This window comes from Mytilus californianus, unplaced genomic scaffold (assembly GCF_021869535.1).
Source record: "Mytilus californianus isolate M0D057914Y unplaced genomic scaffold, xbMytCali1.0.p SCAF_5, whole genome shotgun sequence".
NCBI classification, from domain to species: domain Eukaryota; kingdom Metazoa; phylum Mollusca; class Bivalvia; order Mytilida; family Mytilidae; genus Mytilus; species Mytilus californianus.
The window spans coordinates 43,935,619-43,956,514 of NW_026262701.1; the positions used below are offsets into that span (position 1 = coordinate 43,935,619).

General features: G+C 31.6%; 1 protein-coding gene across 1 annotated transcript; it reads right to left on the reverse strand.

Annotated features, from left to right (window-relative positions):
• Window positions 1-2,619: 2,619 nt before the first annotated feature.
• On the reverse strand, window positions 2,620-8,278 carry LOC127700460 (fibrinogen-like protein A). The gene is made up of 5 exons (XM_052203928.1): window positions 7,846-8,278; window positions 6,915-7,039; window positions 5,719-5,815; window positions 4,569-4,733; window positions 2,620-2,963 (listed from the first exon to the last, which is right to left on the reverse strand). The coding sequence occupies exons 1-5, from the start codon at window positions 8,168-8,170 to the stop codon at window positions 2,713-2,715; spliced, it is 963 nt and encodes a 320-aa protein (XP_052059888.1). The 5' UTR covers window positions 8,171-8,278; the 3' UTR covers window positions 2,620-2,712.
• Between the last annotated feature and the right edge of the window lie 12,618 nt (window positions 8,279-20,896).

Consider the following 20,896-nt stretch of genomic DNA (forward strand, 5'->3'; position numbering starts at 1 on the left):
AATCATAAATGCCAATTTGCCGAAAAGTCTTATTTTTACATTTTATATGTTTTGCATTAGTTTTAGGAGTCGAATAGTTCTTCTACTTTACTTGTTTGTATAGATTGTCTAACCTTACAATAGTGACAATAGTGACGTGGGAACAGCTGGTGAACTATAACCGTAATAATCATTTTCGATATATGATTTCATTCTATTAACATGACGAACTCTCTTTTGTTTTCAACATCATGGACTCCTTATGCTATCGCTCAAGTCATTCATGATAACTTTATCAACTGTCTATATTGACCACATATTCAAGCTTTTGAAGAATCCCCAGCGGCAGGCAAAATAATTGTCCATTATCATCAGATCCTCACTGACTGTCCCTTCTTTTGATTAAAGCAGACGATTGTACTATGAATATGGGAAAAGAGAAAGAGATGGATTTTGACTTTTTTTTCTTTACAGCATGATCCAATCTTCGGTAAGTTTTCTTGAAGCACAAATAGTTATCAAATGTTTGATTATACAGCAGCGATCAATGAGCATATATAATACAGTACTGGAAAAAAATGAACCTAGAGCCTGCATTCGTGGCTAACCCAGATCAATTCATGCACATTGTCAACATCGGCCCCTCTCCAACCCTTTTTTCAATTTCTATCTCCTTTAGTCCAGGAACGTGTAGCCAGTCGCGTACTGGATTTTCATTTTTTTTTTCTGCATTTCAAGATTGCTCATAATACAGAATTGCTAATGGTTGTTGCGGAAGTGTACTTTTTTCAAAAACTACATTATCAAACGAGCATCACAACTGTAACATTTAAATAAACTCATCATAGACATCAGGATTAGAATTTAGTACGCCAGACGCGCGTTTCGCCTACAAAAGACTCACCATTGACGCTCGAATAAAAGCCAAATAAGTACGATGTCCATTCAGGATCCAAAACTCTATAGGTTTTGCTAAATACAGCCAAGGTCATCTATTCATGGGGAAGAAAATCTCTAGTGTTTCGAAAAATTCCAAGTTTTGTAAACAGTTAATGTATAATTATGACCATATCAATGATAATTCATGTCAACACAGAGTGTTGACTCCTGGGCTGGTGATATTTAAATCAGATTCGGTAGAAATGATCCTCCATATAGTTTTCCAAATTAATTTATTTGATTTCTTTGTGAAATTTTCGATTTTTAGTAACATGGGCGACCGTGTTTTGAATGTGGTTGTTAGCAATTGGTCTTTCATTGACCATAGTTCTTAGTACATAGGATTACACATTTACAGCATTTAACCAATGCATGGTGACACTCAGCTACATGATTAATAAGAATTTTTTTTATTGATTTTTACCAATTTTCTATTTTCTAAAGTAACAATAGATGTAATGTATCAACAGGTTGCAAGCATCATCATAATTCAAAATGGGATAAAAATTTAAACGCATTGGTCTATTACAGGATTTTTTCAGAAACTTCTGTTGATTTTTTTTTATTTTACCGATAGGATGTTTTAAACAATAACCGCTATGTTGATAATAATGGTTAATCTAGCATGCATCATTCACCTTAAGAATGGCCCGGTGTAGGCCTGGTTTTGTTCCAATTGGAAAAATCGTTTTAAATGAACATATTTTTGTAAAAAGTTTACGACAAATGCCTGAAAACAGACAACGACTCCCAAATGACGACAAACGCTCATATTGGCTCTTTGGGCCAGGTGAGTTTAAAGAGAGAAGTGTAATCTATGAAACAAACACTCGTGTATTGAATACATACATTACGTTGATCAACAGTTTTGAAGAACATTTCATTGAACGTAGGCCCATTTCGTGAACATAAGTGCACTAGCTATACAGACTGGCTTCATGATCCGATTGAATTACATATCCTGTGTCAACCTTGGGGCCACTTCGATCTTTTTGTGGTAGGGATGAGCCGAGTACCCCAGCCTTTTCTTATATTTTGAAATAACAAAAATGTATCATGCTTACGCTATTTCACGTAGAGAAAAATAAAATTGACAAATATCGGATGCATTTACGAATGTAGTTTTAATCGCATCTGTGAAGAAATTCGACATCTGATTATTTTCAGATATTGATCGAATCAGCAACCTTGTCATATATTTCATCTTACTTTTTCGACCTTATCAACTTTCATGAAGCTTGAAAAAGTGACCCTTTTCCAGCGGCTCATCCCTACCACACAGTATATGGTAAGCTCAACCCTCCCGATCAGGTGTCAACACATTGCTTATATCGATCTGACAACGCTCCGTTCAACTTTTTGTTTTAAAGACCTATCGAGGTCCTCAGTCTGGTTTTGTTGTAATGATAAACACAATACAAATGTGAAGGCTGAAATTTCATTAACTGATGCAATTATTACCAGAACAGAAAGTAGAACAGAGTGTTGTCAGATTCTTTTATGCAAAGCTTGGACACAGGATCGATATCTTAATCAGATTGAGCTTCAGGAATACTGCCGCATGTTTTGTAATCCCTTACTTGCTTGACATTGTAACGATAAAGCCAAAATACTTATTAAACTTCAAGGTTTTTATTTGCGTAGGGGTTAGAGCCGTCTTCAAACGGGTATTGGAAATAAATGGTGGCAAAAAACGAAAAATGAAAATACATCAAAATATAATTGTTTAAAATTTCAAAGTAATAGCTCTCTATCTCTAATTCATGTCCAAGCAGATTTCCTCTTTTAACCATTCTACATCCTTCGAATCATCATAATCGTAGATTTAAGCGAATAATTATTTCCTTTCCATGTTCGCCACAAAAGTCCTTCCCAAAATTTGTCTGATTCCCCGAAAAAATATTTCCCATGAAGATTAGAATATATATCATTTGACTTATACCACCATCCTCCATGCCATTCTTCAGCGTTATTATAAATCGATGCATCATTGTCTTGATCAAATGTAGAAAAACCCACGCCATTGTGGCTAGCAAGGCTATCACCTACAATAGGAAAAAAAAAATGACACAGGAAAGTATTGATACGTGTTCTCGAAAAGAAATATTACATGTACGTATGAATCCAGCAAACAGTGCCATCTTTAAAGCCAGATATTTTGTATTAAAACTTATTTCTTATTGACGCTCCACTGATCTATGTGAATTTAATAGACTCGGCGAGGATTTAATTTAATTTAATTTTGATACAGCATCACGTTATTTCAGAATAATTATGTTAATCGTCATAATTATTTAATAACTGTAATCTAACTTATAAAAGATAATGATTGCCCATCATGAAGATTGGATAATTTCCCAAAGTTAACCCGTTTTGTTTAAATGTCGAATGCACAATGTCGGACAGGAACTCTATTAGATTATATAATTATATATACATAATTACTCTAAATATCAGCACAACTATGTTAAATCTGCAAATTTGTGAAAGCAAATTTTTGTTCTTCCCTCGCCGGGATTCGATATATGCTATTGGGATATCGAGACAACACCGCCTGCACTGTGTCCAGCGCTCTAAACCACTTGTTTAGACGTACTTATCAAAATAATTATCTCTGTGACTGTATCTTACGATCCTTTACGATAGATAGTTAGCTAATCTGCAATCAATTCCATCTTCATGCCTTATATATCAAGCAAATTTTTGTTCTTCCCTATTTATATTACAGTAGCTGGTTATTGTCTTTTTGCTGTATACTGTTTCTTGATTTGCTTTGGTACAATTTTTAAAAAACATTTATGTCTATTTTCAATGTCCAGCAGTGTATAGTTATACAACTTGCTGCAAGTCCCTTTCTTTTAATTTTGTTTTCATACCATAGCCCCTTAAGACTCTGCTATCATTAAAATATGATATGTTTACTGATAACTTACACTATTGTATTTCCAATTTTTTGGGACAAATTGAGATCCCCGAGGGAATACTACATAATTGTTTTATCAAATTATTACTCATTATAAAAACCGATTATACCACTTTACTTCCATGAATTTCCAAACTTATCATGCTATCTTTATATGACCTTAGACGAACTTAGCTATTTATATATATATATATAGTTATACAACTTGTTACAAGTCCCTTTCTTTTAATTTTATTTTCATACCATAGCCCCTTAAGACTCTGCTATCATTAAAATATGATATGTTACTGATAATTACACTATTGTATTACAATTTCTTGGGACAAATTGAGATCCCCGAGGGAATACTACATAATTGTTTTATCAAATTATTACCCATTATAAAAACCGATTATACCACACTTTCCTTCCATGAATTTCCAAACTTATCATGCTATCTTTATATGACCTTAGACGAACTTAGCTATACCTTTTAGGTTCGTTTAGGTCCCTTTTGAAAATATATCTTTTTATGTGTTAATACATTCTTGGCTTTCAAATATTTTAAAAAGTATAAACGTTTCTGATGAAGGTAAATCTAAAAAAGCGATTCGGCCGCACGAAGTTGTTTTTTTTTTTCGTTGATAAATTTGAAAGTTTATAATTTGCAAAAGCTCGACAGGTCATGAATCTCAAGTAGATACATTCATTAGATGGCATGCTGTGGACGAATATATATTCAAATTACCTGCAGTCCCACTATAACCATAAACATCTAGATTGTACTTAGATTCTTCGTCTCCAACGTAAAAATGTTGGTATTTAGCATAAGCATGATAGAAGTCAAAGTCATAAAGGTCTATCCTAAGCTGGTATCTCCCTTGTGATGTCAAACTATGAATATTGTCATTACCTGAAATCAAAAATAAATATAAAAGACGCATCTTTCTTAGTCGAATTTATTTTCTAAAATATGATATATGTGATAATCTAACAGATTTTATATATATTTCGTTCAGCCCAAAGTTATAAGTTCTACTTATGAGGTTCTGGATGGGGTGTACAGAAAAGAGAATAATGGGCAAAGAGTGCAGAATAAAGGAAAAAAATAAATAAAGAATAGAGAAAAATAATTAAAAAAAAAGAAAACAGTGGGGGTGCTAAAATATAAAAAATAGAGAAAAGTGGGGTGCTAAAATATAAAGAATAGAGAATAATGACAACATAAATAAAGAATAGAAAATAATCATCTTAAAATTAGAATAAAGAAATGAGGGACACTCCCCCCTCCTTTTTCCCAAACCACATACGGGTATCTGAGTCACTCTTGTCGTCTGTAAGAACCATTCGTCACAACCTCGGTCGATTCCGTACTTCTATAACAGATGGAGAGAAGCGGAGTCACCCGAGGTTAGCCGATTGCTGTAAGAACCAAACAGATAAAAGACAGGAAACCAGTCTAGGATAACACATTATCGATGTGGATAAACGTTAGTTTTACAAAACTCTGAAAGCTTACTCTGAGATTATATAAATCCCTCAAGATTATCGGGGAATAAATGGTATTTTTGTCATATTACAGGTAAAACTTATGTGAATCTGAGCCCATGCTAAGTCATCAGTGGAGATGATAATACATTCAATAACCAACTAATCGAACCTTTTAATATAAATGATTGTTAATAGAAAATTCGTTCTGCAATTTTATATAACCGATTGTGAACAGAAAATTCGCTTATCTAATACCAGGATTATAATTTATTGATATCATTACTATTTAAGAATATCAGTTTGAGATTAATATCTGAATTCAAATTCATATTTACTTAAGTTCTATAGATGCCAATCATTTAGGTAACATACATAAAACTGATTTAAAGCACATATTAAGTCATTACCTAACCAAAATTCTCGATTAAGATTTCCAAATCCCTCTTTGTACTTTTCCCATCCGAGATAAAAATCAAGGTAACCATTCTCTCTTCTCTGGATTACCTAAACAATGCCAAAGAACTAAATCATATCATATATAGATATAGCATGAAATATAAATATACATACATATTCACCGTGCGTGTATCGTGCGTACGTGTATCGTGCGTGTGGTCAGTTTGAATTATAGAAGGTCTGTATAAAACATACAAGAAATTCTAAGACACTGTAACCTTTGATTAAAATGACCTGGTCGAAACCAGAAGTATACATTTTTGAACTATTTTTTATGTGAAGGACATAGAAACCATATAATTTTATAATAAGTGTGACATAAACTATCATATGAACCAAAAGTGACATTCTGTTAACAGGAAAAATGCACATTATCTCCCCTCTTATTTCAAGCATAGTATATAGAAACCATACATTGTTTAAATCATTTTATATAAGCTATCATATGACACAGAAAGTGGCATTTGTACATAGGAAGATGTCAAGTATTTCCCTTTTGCCAAGGACAATACTAATATATGTAAACCATATATTTTCGGAATCAGTCAAAATTAAGCTATAAGGTAGCGCCGGAAGTAGCTGATCAGCTCCCTTATTTCAAAGAAAAGAACAGCTATGTTCAATATAAATTATCTACAGACAACGTTTTTTTTTTGTAATGAAAAGTATTTTGCATCTAAGTTCATTTAAACATGTGAGGTAGAAATACGTTAAATTGTTCTCTGAAATAATAATATGTTTAGTTGTTCTTAATCATATGCATTATTCAAACCGTATATTTTGCTTCCATATGTGAAATGAGTGAAACATATACGTTAAATAAATTTCATTTTTGTTTGCAGATTTGATGACATTACATTTTATTTTACAATACAACGTAGATATTTACTGTTTTCCTTTTGTAATAGTTATCTGTGAGTGGTTAAGATTTCCATATAAAGGAATATATATATATTAAACTTGTAGGCTTAACGAAATGAATATATTATCAGTTATTGCACTCAATAATGAACTCATACAGATATGATTTTTTTATTACCAATAATGATTCTTCAATCAAATTTTCTTTAAGTCGATATTTCTAAGCCATTAAAACATATGTATGAATACATTCATTCCAAAATTCAGATATCAAAAAAACATTTACCGTCCATCCGCCCTCGTCAACTTTCATTTCACAATAAACATCAATGCCTTGTGAATGATCTGGCTTTATCGTGTAAATACCACTTCTGGACCCATCTGGTAGATCACTACAGTCTCTAACAACACCTTTAAAACAAATGAGAACCATAAATTGTGTATTTGTTTTTAAAAGGTACTGCAATTTATTTATCATTTTGGACAGGGAGAATACATAGAATGCTAAAAACTTTATTAATTGAAATATCATATTCATATAGAAATTGTAACTATATTCAATTTGATACTCGCAATGAGTAATGCAATAGTACCTATTTGCGGAGCAGAACTGGTTACGGTTACGGATTTAAACAAATTAGTTTTCGGTAAAAAGTAGAGATAGAAAACCCTTTTGTCAGAAAGTTCAGGGAGGGGAAGGGGCAACATTTGGATATTAACTTCTCATTTGTATTGCGTTATCATTTCATTGGTTTTAAGAAAATTCATTTTTAAAATTAAAACGTTTCAATCATCATTACTTATGTGCTACATGTATGTTTGTGCTTTAATTAGTTACTGTAAACCAACTTATTTTCGCGGATACTTTATTTCGCGTTTAGCTCTTTCTAACCCAATTCGCGGCGAATTAATTTTGCGATTGCAAAATTAACTTGATGAAGATAAAGAAGGAAAAATTCAAGTTTACATATTCGCGACGATTTATATTCGCATTATTTTTCTACTCGAGAAATTTGCGAACATAAATCGCTCGCAAAAAATAGTTGGTTTACAGTATTAGTAATCAGAATATATTTATGCACATAATCACAAGGGAGTATGCTATTAATATTGCATTATAATATTTTTTCTTGCATGAAAAATAAATACAATGTTTATTTCTGTAAAGCTAATACATGTCTTATTAAATAATACATGCATACAAATAAACATATTACCTTCATCTGTATGAGCAATAGAATTTTTCAAAGTAAAGACATCTTTTCTTGAAGTATCGCCTACAATTCCAATTTCGTTAAATTTTGCATCTATCTGCTGACGTATGATATCGCCTACATTATCCTCAACGATTTGTCTTACTCTTGTAGTTAACTGCTTCTCTAAATTTTCTAGAATATTTCTACTGATATCACTTGTGTTCAGAACAGCAACTAAAGGAACCCTCTGCATTTCATCCATTAATGGGGAGACATACTTTACTGTTGGATTTCCATTGCAAATATATAGCAATGACATAAAATTCAAGCTAATCATCGTCATCATCACTATATCTTCTCACTGTTTTGTCCTTAACGTATTCGTCGAATTAACACACCTGCAAAATAATAATCAGACGAATGCAATTTTTGTTAATATTTGTTCACTCCAAAACACCAATGCAACATTTACTTCAAAAAGTACAAATCGAATGTATGCGTGAAAAATTACAAATGATGTTGAAAAGAAGATCGATCAGATTTAACATTTACTGTCTAATATGAATTATATCTAAATAATTTTCATATTTTTATAACTTTAATTGAAGTTTAATGTTATTGAACCACATCTATTCTCGTGTTTGTTGGGTTTGTTATTTGAAAGTTTTGGCATTTATACAATACAAGGTCAGAAATAATTTAGGCTTGTCTTTGCTAGATATATAGAATGTTCTATCTAATTAATAGTAATAGAACAAACTTGGTATACTACTGTCATTGAAAATTTTCATTTTCTATTAGATTATGAAAAGGGTAAATATAAGAACAAAAACATTTTTCGCGCAAATTTCATCGGGATATATTCCGAAAAGCCTTGTTACAAACTTCTAAAGTTGTATGGACAAACATATTCTGAAGACATTATTCATATAACAAATTGTGGTATAAATTAGAGGCAACATTAGTTCCCCGATGTTCAAATCTCATCAATGCATTTATAACATACAAATCAGGTAAATAAAAAATTCTGAGGGGTTCGCATGAAATACAAGAGACTCAGTAGAGAGACCAGGAGCGTCGACAGGATAAGCTTCACTTGCCATGCACGCATCATCCGCCATTCGAATCCACAATCAGTAAAGTTTAAACATCAGATGACTAGTGACTAAATGGTTACCGCATTAACTCTTTGTAAAGAGAAAGGATTGATTGATTGGTGATTGCTTTACTCCGCATCAGCACAAAAGGCTATATCGCGGCGAAAAGAGAAAAGAAGAAGATGGCGTTCTCGTGGTTATTTGATATCGTGAATTTGTAATTAGCAGTCATCTTTAAGAACACTCATGACAAGTTGTTTTTATAGTCAAAATGTTGGTTGTTTGTTGCATGAAATACTCAGTTTGTAAGTGAACAAAAGGAATGAGACAAACAACAAAAACGTAAGACTTGTTGATAAATAAATATTTCTTAAATGTTCAAACAAACATAGTTCTGACTGGAAATGTAATGAAAACACCTTTCTTAAAATGTTATAGATAACATGTTAGAATATAACAAGCTAATGAAAGATACTAGGCTTATAAATTTAAACGCTGAACATGCGTATCTAGTCGCCAATCTCATTAATAGCGATCAAATCCAAAAATTTGGAATATCAACTCAATATTAAAACTCAAAGGAATTTAAAAGTAAAAATTAGAAAAACAAATGCGCTAAATCTGGCTACGACCTTCTATTCCTGTGGAAAGAAAAACTTTAGGATCATTATATTTAAGTTGTATGAACAGTCAATTTACAAAATTGACCGGCGTCCAGTGTTCGAAATTATTAAAATAGTATTGAGAATACCATGTGGCTTCTAAATAACAGGAATGTATATTATTCCCTTAGTCTAACGAAGTAAAATGTATGTATATTTCATTGGAAATCCCCTTCTTCAAAATGTTCAGCTGGTTTGTTCCAAATATTTGATGTTGTTGTTTTTTGTAGTTTTTCTGGACTTACATTCATTATGTAGCTCATAAATCTACTTTATTACAAGCAATCTTGATGTACATCTGCTGAGATGCATATAAACTAAAGACATGTACCGAGTCAGGAATATGACAGATGGTATCCATTCGTTTGATGTGTTTGAGCTTTTGATTTTGCCATTTGCATAGGGTCTTTCCGTTTAGACTTTTCCTCGGAGTTCGGTATTTTTGTTATTTTACTTTCTACATCTGTAAAAATGTGTATTTGTAGAGATGAATATTCACAGATAATATGTACTATTCCCTTAGTCTAACGAAGTCAAATGTATGTATATTTCATTGGAAATCCCCTTCTTCAAAATGTTCAGCTGGTTTGTTCCAAATATTTGCAGATAAAAAAGTGATCAGGTAAAAAACGCTTGTTGCATTGAATTTAACAAATTCTTTATTAGCGTATAAATCAGCTTTGTTACAGTTCAACATTCACAATTCCATAATGACAGCAGTGCTGATTATCAATTATAAGAATTTAATTTGCAGAATAATTCGTGCAAAACAGCATTATATTTTTTCAACCACTCGTTCAACATGGGAAAAAAGTGACGATGCCCCTAAACGCGCGAATGATGTTCACTAAAACTAAAGGTTTTGATGGAAATGCAACGAACTCGAAAGTGGTCTATTGCAAGTTATTAAAAGTCAAAGAGAATAGCTGAGCTCCGATCTAGGACCAATTCAGGAATCGGTATGTTTGGTACAATCAAAGAAGACCCAAGCTAATCTCTGTGGGAACACAGAAGAGAACCCAAAATATTAGCAAACATTGACATGTTAATATTAATCTCTCCATATCCTGCCAGATTAGTGGGGCACACCCACTGACTGCAGACGATACTCCCACCGAAACCTTTACCCTGTCCTACTTACTTATCAGTTAACAACAGCTGTCATCATTCTAGTCGCGAAAAAATAAGTGATACCGGGTGGCATGAACCTTTCAAGTGCACCTTGTAAATTGTCTAGGTAGCCTTTTTAACATGATTTGATTAATGTATTCCATCATTTATATATCAATTGCTTGCTTTAGCACATTTACTAATCCCTTGTCACAGATTCAGGACTTTTACTGCCGTTTTTGAGGTACATTCCCGATTACAATTTGTCAACAGTCGAATCAAGATCCTGTGATTTGTGGCTCAAAATTAAAACATGTAAAACATTCATTTTTACGACGACAACAATTATATGTTGTTCATAATGCGTCCCGATTAAGCCGTTTTCAGTCAAATTTGTTCCGATTATCCATTCTTAATCCGATTCTAATCCTTTTTATTTGTTTTTTTAATTTTTTTTGAATCACGAATTCGATCCGGTGACCAGAGTGTGAACTAATGCAGTAGATAGCATTTGGCAAGATCTGGAAACAATCTGGACCCAATCGAAAAGAAACGGTATTAACAATGCCACGTTCCACATGGACACTGTTTAGAAACCGTCGAGACTACGAAGGAGATTGTAACGATTTTGATCCTATACAACAGAATATGTTATGACATAGTCACGATTTTGATCCGACTAGACGAAATCGGTTGGGTTTCCAGAATGTAACTGGACGCAACTAACTATCGGCAGTGCTTAGCCGACCTCTCCAGACCATTCCCAATTAGGAGGATTATGTTACGAACGTATACCACTGCGTTCAAAGAATGATAGGATAATTCTAGATGATTGAAAAAAATCCGAGTTTTTCACTTTTCGTGTCGTAGCGCTGTCTGATCTCAAACGAGAGCCATATAATCGGATATGTGTGAACGCCGCTTTACAGTGCCTTATAATCCATTCACTGATGCTCAGTACCAAGTTCCATACACGGAGGTTCGCGCATATTTTTATAATTCATGCATCAAGACTCAATCAGGATATGATATTTAAAAAGAATCAGGTATGACATCACTTCAACACGAATATGATATACGCTTTGTAATTGTGTGATAAGAACATATTTCAATGTGAATAACTAAATTTCTAACAAGGAATTTTACTTTAATTGACTCTATAAAATTGTTTTACTTTCTATTGTAGCGACTACTTTATTGATCATTGTCCAATCATTGGCAATTGTTTAATTATTTTTCTTTGACAGCTATTTTTTTTTTAAATTTGAACACAGGTTGGTTATACCGCCTACTAGAACGTGTAAACTATTTGTCTTCATTACACTATGATTTTGGCCAACTAAATTAGACTTAATCTCAAATATGCATTTTGCCGTGTAGACAGAATGGAGCTAGCATTTAATCAAATTTTATGTCATCTGATACAACAATACAGTAATCTCATAATATGCAAACATCATATATCACAATGATAGTATCTATTCAAAGTATATTACACACAACTTGGTGAACAAAAAATTAATATACTACCAGCAACAGCAGTAAATATCTATATACTTTCGAAAACATTCCTTATGTTAATTATCATATTATAAATAACCGTCATAAACGGACACTCGCCGGCAAGGAAAAAAAACTAAATAAACCTGCGTCACGGAGCAATGCAAAAACCGTTTTTGGGTAATGATGCCGAACCTCATCATGATTATGACAATATAAAATTGATACGAAAAGCATAAAGGAAGTTTTGACTGTACGATGTCTACGGCTAGAATTACCACTTAGACACTTTTTTCACGTACCCGCGAAAATTTATTACCATAACAAAACATAAGGTCACATTACCTAACAAAGCATACATCATTGGCCCATACAAAACATGATTGAAACTTTCAGATAGTATTTTCCCGCTATACTGCGAAACGCTGTAACATATATGTCTTAACTACACTATAATTTTGGCCAACTAAATTAAACTCAGACTCATATATGCATTTTGCCGTGCAGACAGACTAGAAAAACAAAGAACGGGCGTAAGAAATGCAATATGAATACAATATACAAATCAAATCAGTAATTATTGATAAAAAATGAAATTAAAAATCTTTGGCAAATTTACAAACCAAGTTTTTTTTGTTACCTGAAGCCGATGATCGAGGAAATCAGCTACGTAACCATCTTTAATAGTGTCGCTTTTTCACCGACCTTATGCTTTCCAACAATGTTCGTTTACATCTGAATTGGCGGCTGCAGTAGCCCAACCTGTTCTCAAAGTGTGTAAACCAATGTTTAAATCTGGATAATTACTTTTTAACCTAGAAACTATACATTCCCGAGCACTGGTATAGCTTAACCGTTTATATATAAATAAGATGTGGTATGAGTGCCAATGAGACAACTCTCCATCCAAGTTACAATGTATAAAAAGTATACAATTCTACTAATTACACTCCTCGGCTCTTCGAGGATGTTACTATAGCATTCATTTCCCGATGTACAACGAGGCATCTCATTTAAAAGAGGTCAAAATCCTTGACCTATGGGTATGACGTAGCTATACCTAGCTATAAATACTGCGGCTATTACCTGTGCCAATCATATTATTTTTCGAGCAGCGAGGTGTCTAACTCGTTATAATCTGTGACGACGTCCAGAATTTTAAGATTTTGTAAAACTGAGAACGTTGTTCCAGTAAAAAATGTTTTATAAACATTAGTTATCTTGAGAACTTATTATCCAAGTTCGTTAAATACAATGTATTTTATCGTTGTTCTTTTTTCTAATCCTTGTTCTAAAAATACACGTGTACTGTGGTGTGTAACACACAGGTGCTTATCACGTAATCAATGGTGGACCGAACGTTCACTTTTTAATAATTTTGACATTTTTTCGTCTAAATAAATTGATACATTATCGTAGTTATTTTAACACAAATGAAACTCTATACAGAAGTATATGAGTAGAATGTCTTTCTTTATTTTCAAGGTAAGTGCAAAATGTACGAAGGTGTACTCGTATATTCTTGCTATAATGTACCCACGTAGTGACGTACAATTTATAGAAAATATAGCAAATATACTTGAGATTTTATTATCACAAAATGTTGTGATTAAAAAACATTTCTTATTCCAATATAAGAAACTGTAATGTAGTGCATTGGAATATTATGCTAGACTACTTGTCGATATGTACACCTGTATGTGTGTTACTATAAATAGACAAAATTAGTGATAATACGGAAGGCATTATGTGCCACTTCCAATCTAAGGTATCTGTAAACCTTTGCTAAAGATATGTTATATCAAATAATGTTCAAATAGCTAATTTTTAAAAGCTTATTTGTCCAAAGCAATTAATAAGCTTAGAGACTTTTATAAGTCCTTGGTGTGTCATAAATGTGACAACAGTTCAGAATGAACTTACAATATTGTTGAAACTATCAAGAATATGTACAGAATATGTATATCTGTAATATACAAAATTAAGCCTTTTAAGGCTTCAAAATAAGTTCTTAGTGAGATAATAAAACTGTGTTACAGTTGAAACATTTACAGAAATAATATTATGTGACTGATATTTAAAATATCTGAATATTAAGAGGCCAGTGGAATATCACGGCAAACATGACCAGAAATAGGTCGAAGGGGGAACATTACCATTTAATGAATAGTTCCTTGTAGAGCATTTAACATGCCACTAACAAACAATTGATTAGGTAGAAACATACTGTAGAAAATAATAGTAAAACAGTTATTATTGTTTGAAAAATCTGCAACAATGCAGTGTTTAAAAATGCAAACTTTTGTTGCATAATTCTGTACATGAAGTTAATCTCATGTCTTTTACTATGATTTAAGATTTTATATCTTTATCTTGGCAAAAATTAAAGCAGAGGAGCATTGCTCATTGTTAACATGAGTTCTTTGCTTTTAAAGAAGAATAAGTACAATATGATAATAATGTTGCAAATTGTGAGAAGTGTGATGCCAACATATCAAAACATACTAGTTGATATCAAATATTAAAAAAGAAAGATCATAGAATCTTCTGAAAAAATTATATGATTGACCTGCATTGGTCAGATGTAAATTCCTTTTTTCAAGGATAATTTTTATGATGTTGACATAACATGCATAGTGTTACCGACCATGCAAGGGCTGTATAGTCAGTCAATGTCGTTAAAAACTTCCATATATGTATGCATAGTGTGGAAGGAAATAAAAATAATTTCCATTGGATGGTTTTATCATTGCCTTGATATTCATCAATGTAGATTTCATATTATGAATAAAATTATTTGACACTTGAAAAATGATACATTCATGTACATTTATTACCATATCTTTATTAAAGATATCCTCATATAGTTGAAATAAGACAATTGAGTTTTTCAGTCTTATATCTTGGCATTGTTATAACATTAATTATGAATATAACAAACAAAGCCTTAGAATAGGTAAACAGTTACTCTTTTCTGAAGAAATAGTTCATAGTTATTGTTCTCATTAATCAGAACACAATTGTAGATCTTGATCTTGTTGTCTACAAGGTATCAGTAATAGTAAACAACTGTTTACTGTAAAATATAGTTTGAGATTCAACTATAAAAAATATTTAGATTCTGCCAAGGAAGGAAGATTCTTTCCAAAAGTCCTATTTTTACTTTCAGAAAATATTGTATAAATGTGCTTATTTTGATAAGACAAATTGTGCTTTACAATCTCAGTAATGATACTAGATATGATACGCTATAATATATATTTATTAAATTGCAAATGGTAGCAGCAATGAATGATAAAGAACTATACAAAACAGGAAGATTTTTCTCTCAACATGCAAGTTTTGCTTTGATGTTGGGCATGAAATATCTGACATATTTTTCTTTTTATAAAAGGAATACTATAATGTACATTAGATATGTGCATCACTAATCTTTATGTGACTAAGTGTTGCCTTGTTATAGGCTAAGTCATATCTCTGTAAACAATTGTATATAATGTTTAGGGGACTAATCTCCTACATATTTTTCGTGTCAGATAGCAAATACTGAAGAAAGTAGTATTACATGAATTTATGTAGAATTTATAAAGTTTCTATAATGATAATCAAATGATAATATTGCATCTATGCATCTGTATTATTGAAATCCTTGATGGAAATGAAAATTGAAAATGGTGATCTTTCTAGACTCCATGAACTTGAAATAGAATTGCTATATTGATGCTTTTGTATCATCAGTTTATAAGAATTGACATATTCATGGTATGATATATATATATATATATATATATTATATATCATTTATATATTTTTTTGGTCCATCGAGAAATGCAAAGTATTCTATAAAGCATTAGAATTTGCAAAGCAAATTACAAACTAATATTTTGTATATGTACACTGAATTTTCTTTTCAGTTCAGATAGAAATTACTTTTCTTAATTACATGTAGTTATATTGCTCTAAATATAACATAGCCATATATAACATTAGATGTATATATATAGAAAATAAAAATAGTACATGTAAGATGTATCATAAGCATATTGTACAAAGGAGCAGTTCAAGTCTTTACTGATATAGGTTAATATACAGTAATAGTTATATTCCTTCAATATCCAACATGTGGTCCGAGTACACAGTTATTTCGTAGTGCATTTCTTTTAGACAATACATGAAAATAAAAAAAATCCCACCTGCGCTTTCTCAATAATATTTTTACAGTGTGTTGTACTACTTTTGGGACAAATCATATCAAAATTATAGAAAACTTCATCGGCTCTAACTCAAAATATGGACAATTCTATGTTAAGGGGGTCTTGAAATCTTTTGACAGCTTCCGAAGTGCTAATTTTTAACCTTTTTCAGCTGGACCAAATCACTACTTAACTTTACAATTCATGACCCAAATTTTTTTACAGTGTAATTTCATCCCCCTACTTGCTATTTGAGGCATAAAACATGAAGGAATACATTTGGAAGGGGTACTAAAAAAATTGGCAAGCAACACACTGTCCACACTAGGGACTTTATTCGTGGACAACGAAAATCAAAGGACGATAACTGTGTACTCGGACCTAATAGGATAGAAAACTTTGACCAATCTTAATAAAACTTGGTATGACTAAAGCTTAATAAATTATGAGACTGCTGACAAAGTTTCATGGCAATAGGATATATATTATAGACAATATGATAAATTCTATATTCAACTTCGCGTGTTAAATTTTGACGTTTAAATTGAAAAATTTCAACTATCAACATTTGGGGCTTTAAAAATCAAAAAATTGCAAAAAATTACATTTTAAAGGCCTTAATATATGACATATTATCTATTTAAAGCAATAGAATACTCATTTGATTTATCAGACTTATCACAATTATTTAAAAGTCAAATTTATATGAGCCTGTGCCAAAAAATGGAGGTTTTCCAATGAAGGGGGGCCTTACATGAAGATGTATTATTTTCCAGCAATTTTAAATTTGTGGAGTTTTTTGGTTATAAATAATCCTTACATATGTATTAAATGTACTTTAAATGGAAAGAAAAATTACAAATAGCATACCATATTAGTATAAAAGGGTCTTAAGCCAAGTAAGACTGAAAATAATTTAGGGTCAATTTAGGCCGTAGCACATATTTACATTTAAAAATGCATACTGAAGCTATAGGAAATAAAAATTTGTGTCTTTTTTATAATTTCTATACTCAGGTTACATGATACAATAAATCTGAGCATAAAAGGACTTTTGCATTCAACTTTTTTTGCAGACAGTATGGTCTGATACAAAGATTTTTCACTTTTTAGTGAAAAACTTGCATGCAATTTTAGCCTCAGCAGGCTTATATTTGAACCACTTGCTATTCAACATAAGAAAAGAAAGATACTATATGAAATGAAACAGGTACAAAAGACATTGTGAAGTGCTTTTAATACAAATTTAGTGAAATCTTTATTATGGACTTCAACTTTTATGTACCTAGGTCCTCACATTTAACTTGATCCAAACAGGCCGTTACACGAGGGTCATTTATACAACACATTTTGCACATATTGTCTGAGATAATCTTATTTTCTGTAGATTCAGAGTTCACAAATGAGTAATACAACTGGGTTAAAGCATAGAAACACAAATATTGACACAGGAAAACCTGTCACATAGAAAGTCAGAATGCCACTTATGCATCAAAATTGAAAAAGCTTTGAAATGCTTATTTTGACCATATAATGCCAAAATGGATAATTTTTGCAGAATTTCTATCAAATAAAAGTTTAAATCCTTTAGTTTCATGCTATCTGACAAATTGACACCATTAAATCATTCAGGGAAGTTGCCAAAGTACAGATTCTATATTTACTGATTTCGCCTCTTAGGTCCGAGTACACAGTTATTTCGTAGTGCATTTCTTTTAGACAATACATGAAAATAAAAAAAAATCCCACCTGCGCTTTCTCAATAATATTTTTACAGTGTGTTGTACTACTTTTGGGACAAATCATATCAAAATTATAGAAAACTTCATCGGCTCTAACTCAAAATATGGACAATTCTATGTTAAGGGGGTCTTGAAATCTTTTGACAGCTTCCGAAGTGCTAATTTTTAACCTTTTTCAGCTGGACCAAATCACTACTTAACTTTACAATTCATGACCCAAATTTTTTTACAGTGTAATTTCATCCCCCTACTTGCTATTTGAGGCATAAAACATGAAGGAATACATTTGGAAGGGGTACTAAAAAAATTGGCAAGCAACACACTGTCCACACTAGGGACTTTATTCGTGGACAACGAAAATCAAAGGACGATAACTGTGTACTCGGACCATGTGTATGGATATCAGGATGGGTGAAGGTCATTTTCAAATGTTACAGTTTAAAATGAAGTATAAACTTTGTAACCCTTCTCCAGTTCTTTTTAAGAAAATTATCAGATTATCAGATGAGTGTTCACAGAACAGTATTACTTAAATCTTAGGATTTTTAAAACACGCTGGATCAAGTTTTAATTCTGGATATATTGATCTATATTAATTCTTATAACATAAGATATTAAATAGCTACACTGTTTTTTGTATAATTTGTTTATACTTAATGAAATATCATAACGATGATACTTTTGAGATGATTTACTTCAGAATGGTACATTAGATGCAGTTTGTATAATTACGTAGACCTAGTCTGTATGAAGTGTTGTACTTTAAGATTCAATTTATTATCAATACTGTTTGATATATTAATATTATTCACATACTACATATACTCATTGTCATAAACAAACATGGAATGTAAATTTACTGAACCAGGCATCAAATACTTTATTGTAGTTGGTATATTCCAGATACAAATGAATAAGAAGAAATTTGTAAATATAGTCACTTTATTAAGTGTCCTGAATAAGAACTACAGTAGAGGCTGTTCATCTTTGACATCTACATGTAGTTTTAAATAAGTCAACCTTTACTTAACAGGTGACCTAAGTGTGACAGTAATCACCTATTTATGACTTTTAATATGACTCAGAGAGGAGTTTTTGATTGCTAAGTTATGTTAAAGTTATAAATATTAACACTATTTGAAGCTTTCGTTGCTTACTTGAGCTTTTGAATCAATTTTTCTGTTCTTACAATATTAAAGACAGACTGAATTGCAAATGTCATGCAAAGAGATAATACTTGTAGAACTTGCAGTGACAGTTTTTAGCTAGTAAATATACTAGATATTTTACCATGGATTAATATTAGATAGATCATGTATACATAATATTGAAAGCTTCAGAATTCTAATGAAAATCTGTATCTGGCTTTGTTTACATCGTTATTTAAACGACTGTCTCCTGAATTTGTCTTCAAATTCTTGTTTGTTCATACACATCTGAGAGAGTGTCATGTTAGAAGAGTACAGAAATAAGGGCTAAAGAATTAAACACTTTCAAATATTTAAGAAAAGTGTTGCCGAATAATATGTCAGTAGATATTTAGATATACAAATAATGGTTTGTAAGCAAGTATCAGGCAAATGGTATTTTGAAAATTCAAAACTTGTTATATAGATCTAGGAAGATGTGGTATGAGTGTTATGCTCTTTATATAGTTAAGAGAATTTGTCTTGAATGTATAGAATAAGTTATTATTCTTGAAAATAGTGAAATTCAGACTACAAAATATATTGAGAGAAATATACATTTTGTTGTGTTTTCATTTTCAAAATTACTTTAAATGTTTTTGAAACTATTTTTTATACCTGGACTAACAATATTGGTATTTTACCTTAATATTTAGATTATATTTATTATTAAGTCAGAAAGATTAGTTAGATTGACAACTATCTTAGTCTCCAGTATATTCTGGACTGATTCAGCAAATTCTGATTTGCTCTCTGTTAGTTGTTCAGGGAACTACTTGTTTGTGCCAACACTTTGAATATGCTATAGTAACATCCTCGAAGAGCCGAGGAGTGTAATTAGTAGAATGGACTCTCATTAAGTATAACTTGGAATATGAAGGATGAGAGTCATTCTAGTAATGGAGCCTGAGGCTCAAGAGGATGTTACAATTTACCCATCCAGTTTGGAGGGTACTGTTTGCCCATCCCAATTGTTTTGGTTGCACAAACAAACTTTGAATCATGATTGGCACAGGTAATAGCCGCAGTATTTATAGCTAGGTATAGCTACGTCATACCCATAGGTCAAGGTTTTGACCTCTTTTAAATGAAATGCCTCGTTGTACATCGGGAAATGAATGCTATAGTAACATCCTCTTGAGCCTCAGGCTCCATTACTAGAATGACTCTCATCCTTCATATTCCAAGTTATACTTGGATGAGAGTCCATTATATGTATATATTAATGAACAAACTTGTTTTTATCTGAAAATTGGTCTAAAGAAAAAATTATCTGATTCAGAGTTAATTATAGCTAATTCAAAATTCTTTTTTCAATAATAAATATTGACAGGCAATTGACTCTCCTTTGCAAATGACAATTTCATCACCTAATCTATATTGATCAGTTTTACTCTTAGATATATTGATTGAAAAATGATCATCTTTAAAAACTATATCCTTACGACGAATAGAGCTTACTTCGTCATAACGAAGAAAACCAGCAAAACATAAAATTATCAAAGTTAAATCTCGTATAACAAGTAAATCATTAGAATCTTTGTATTTATAACATAAAGTTATCAAAACATCTGCAGTCAT

Excerpts from the sequence above, each read along its gene's own strand:
- LOC127700460 (XM_052203928.1), bottom strand. The coding sequence starts at position 8,170 with ATGATGACGATGATTAGCTTGAATTTTATGTCATTGCTATATATTTGC. Across the intron at positions 5,816-6,914 it reads TTGACGAGGGCGGATGGACG|GTAATCCAGAGAAGAGAGAA; the intron begins GTAAATGTTTTT and ends GGCATTGTTTAG. Across the intron at positions 4,734-5,718 it reads TAATCGAGAATTTTGGTTAG|GTAATGACAATATTCATAGT; the intron begins GTAATGACTTAA and ends TTTTGATTTCAG.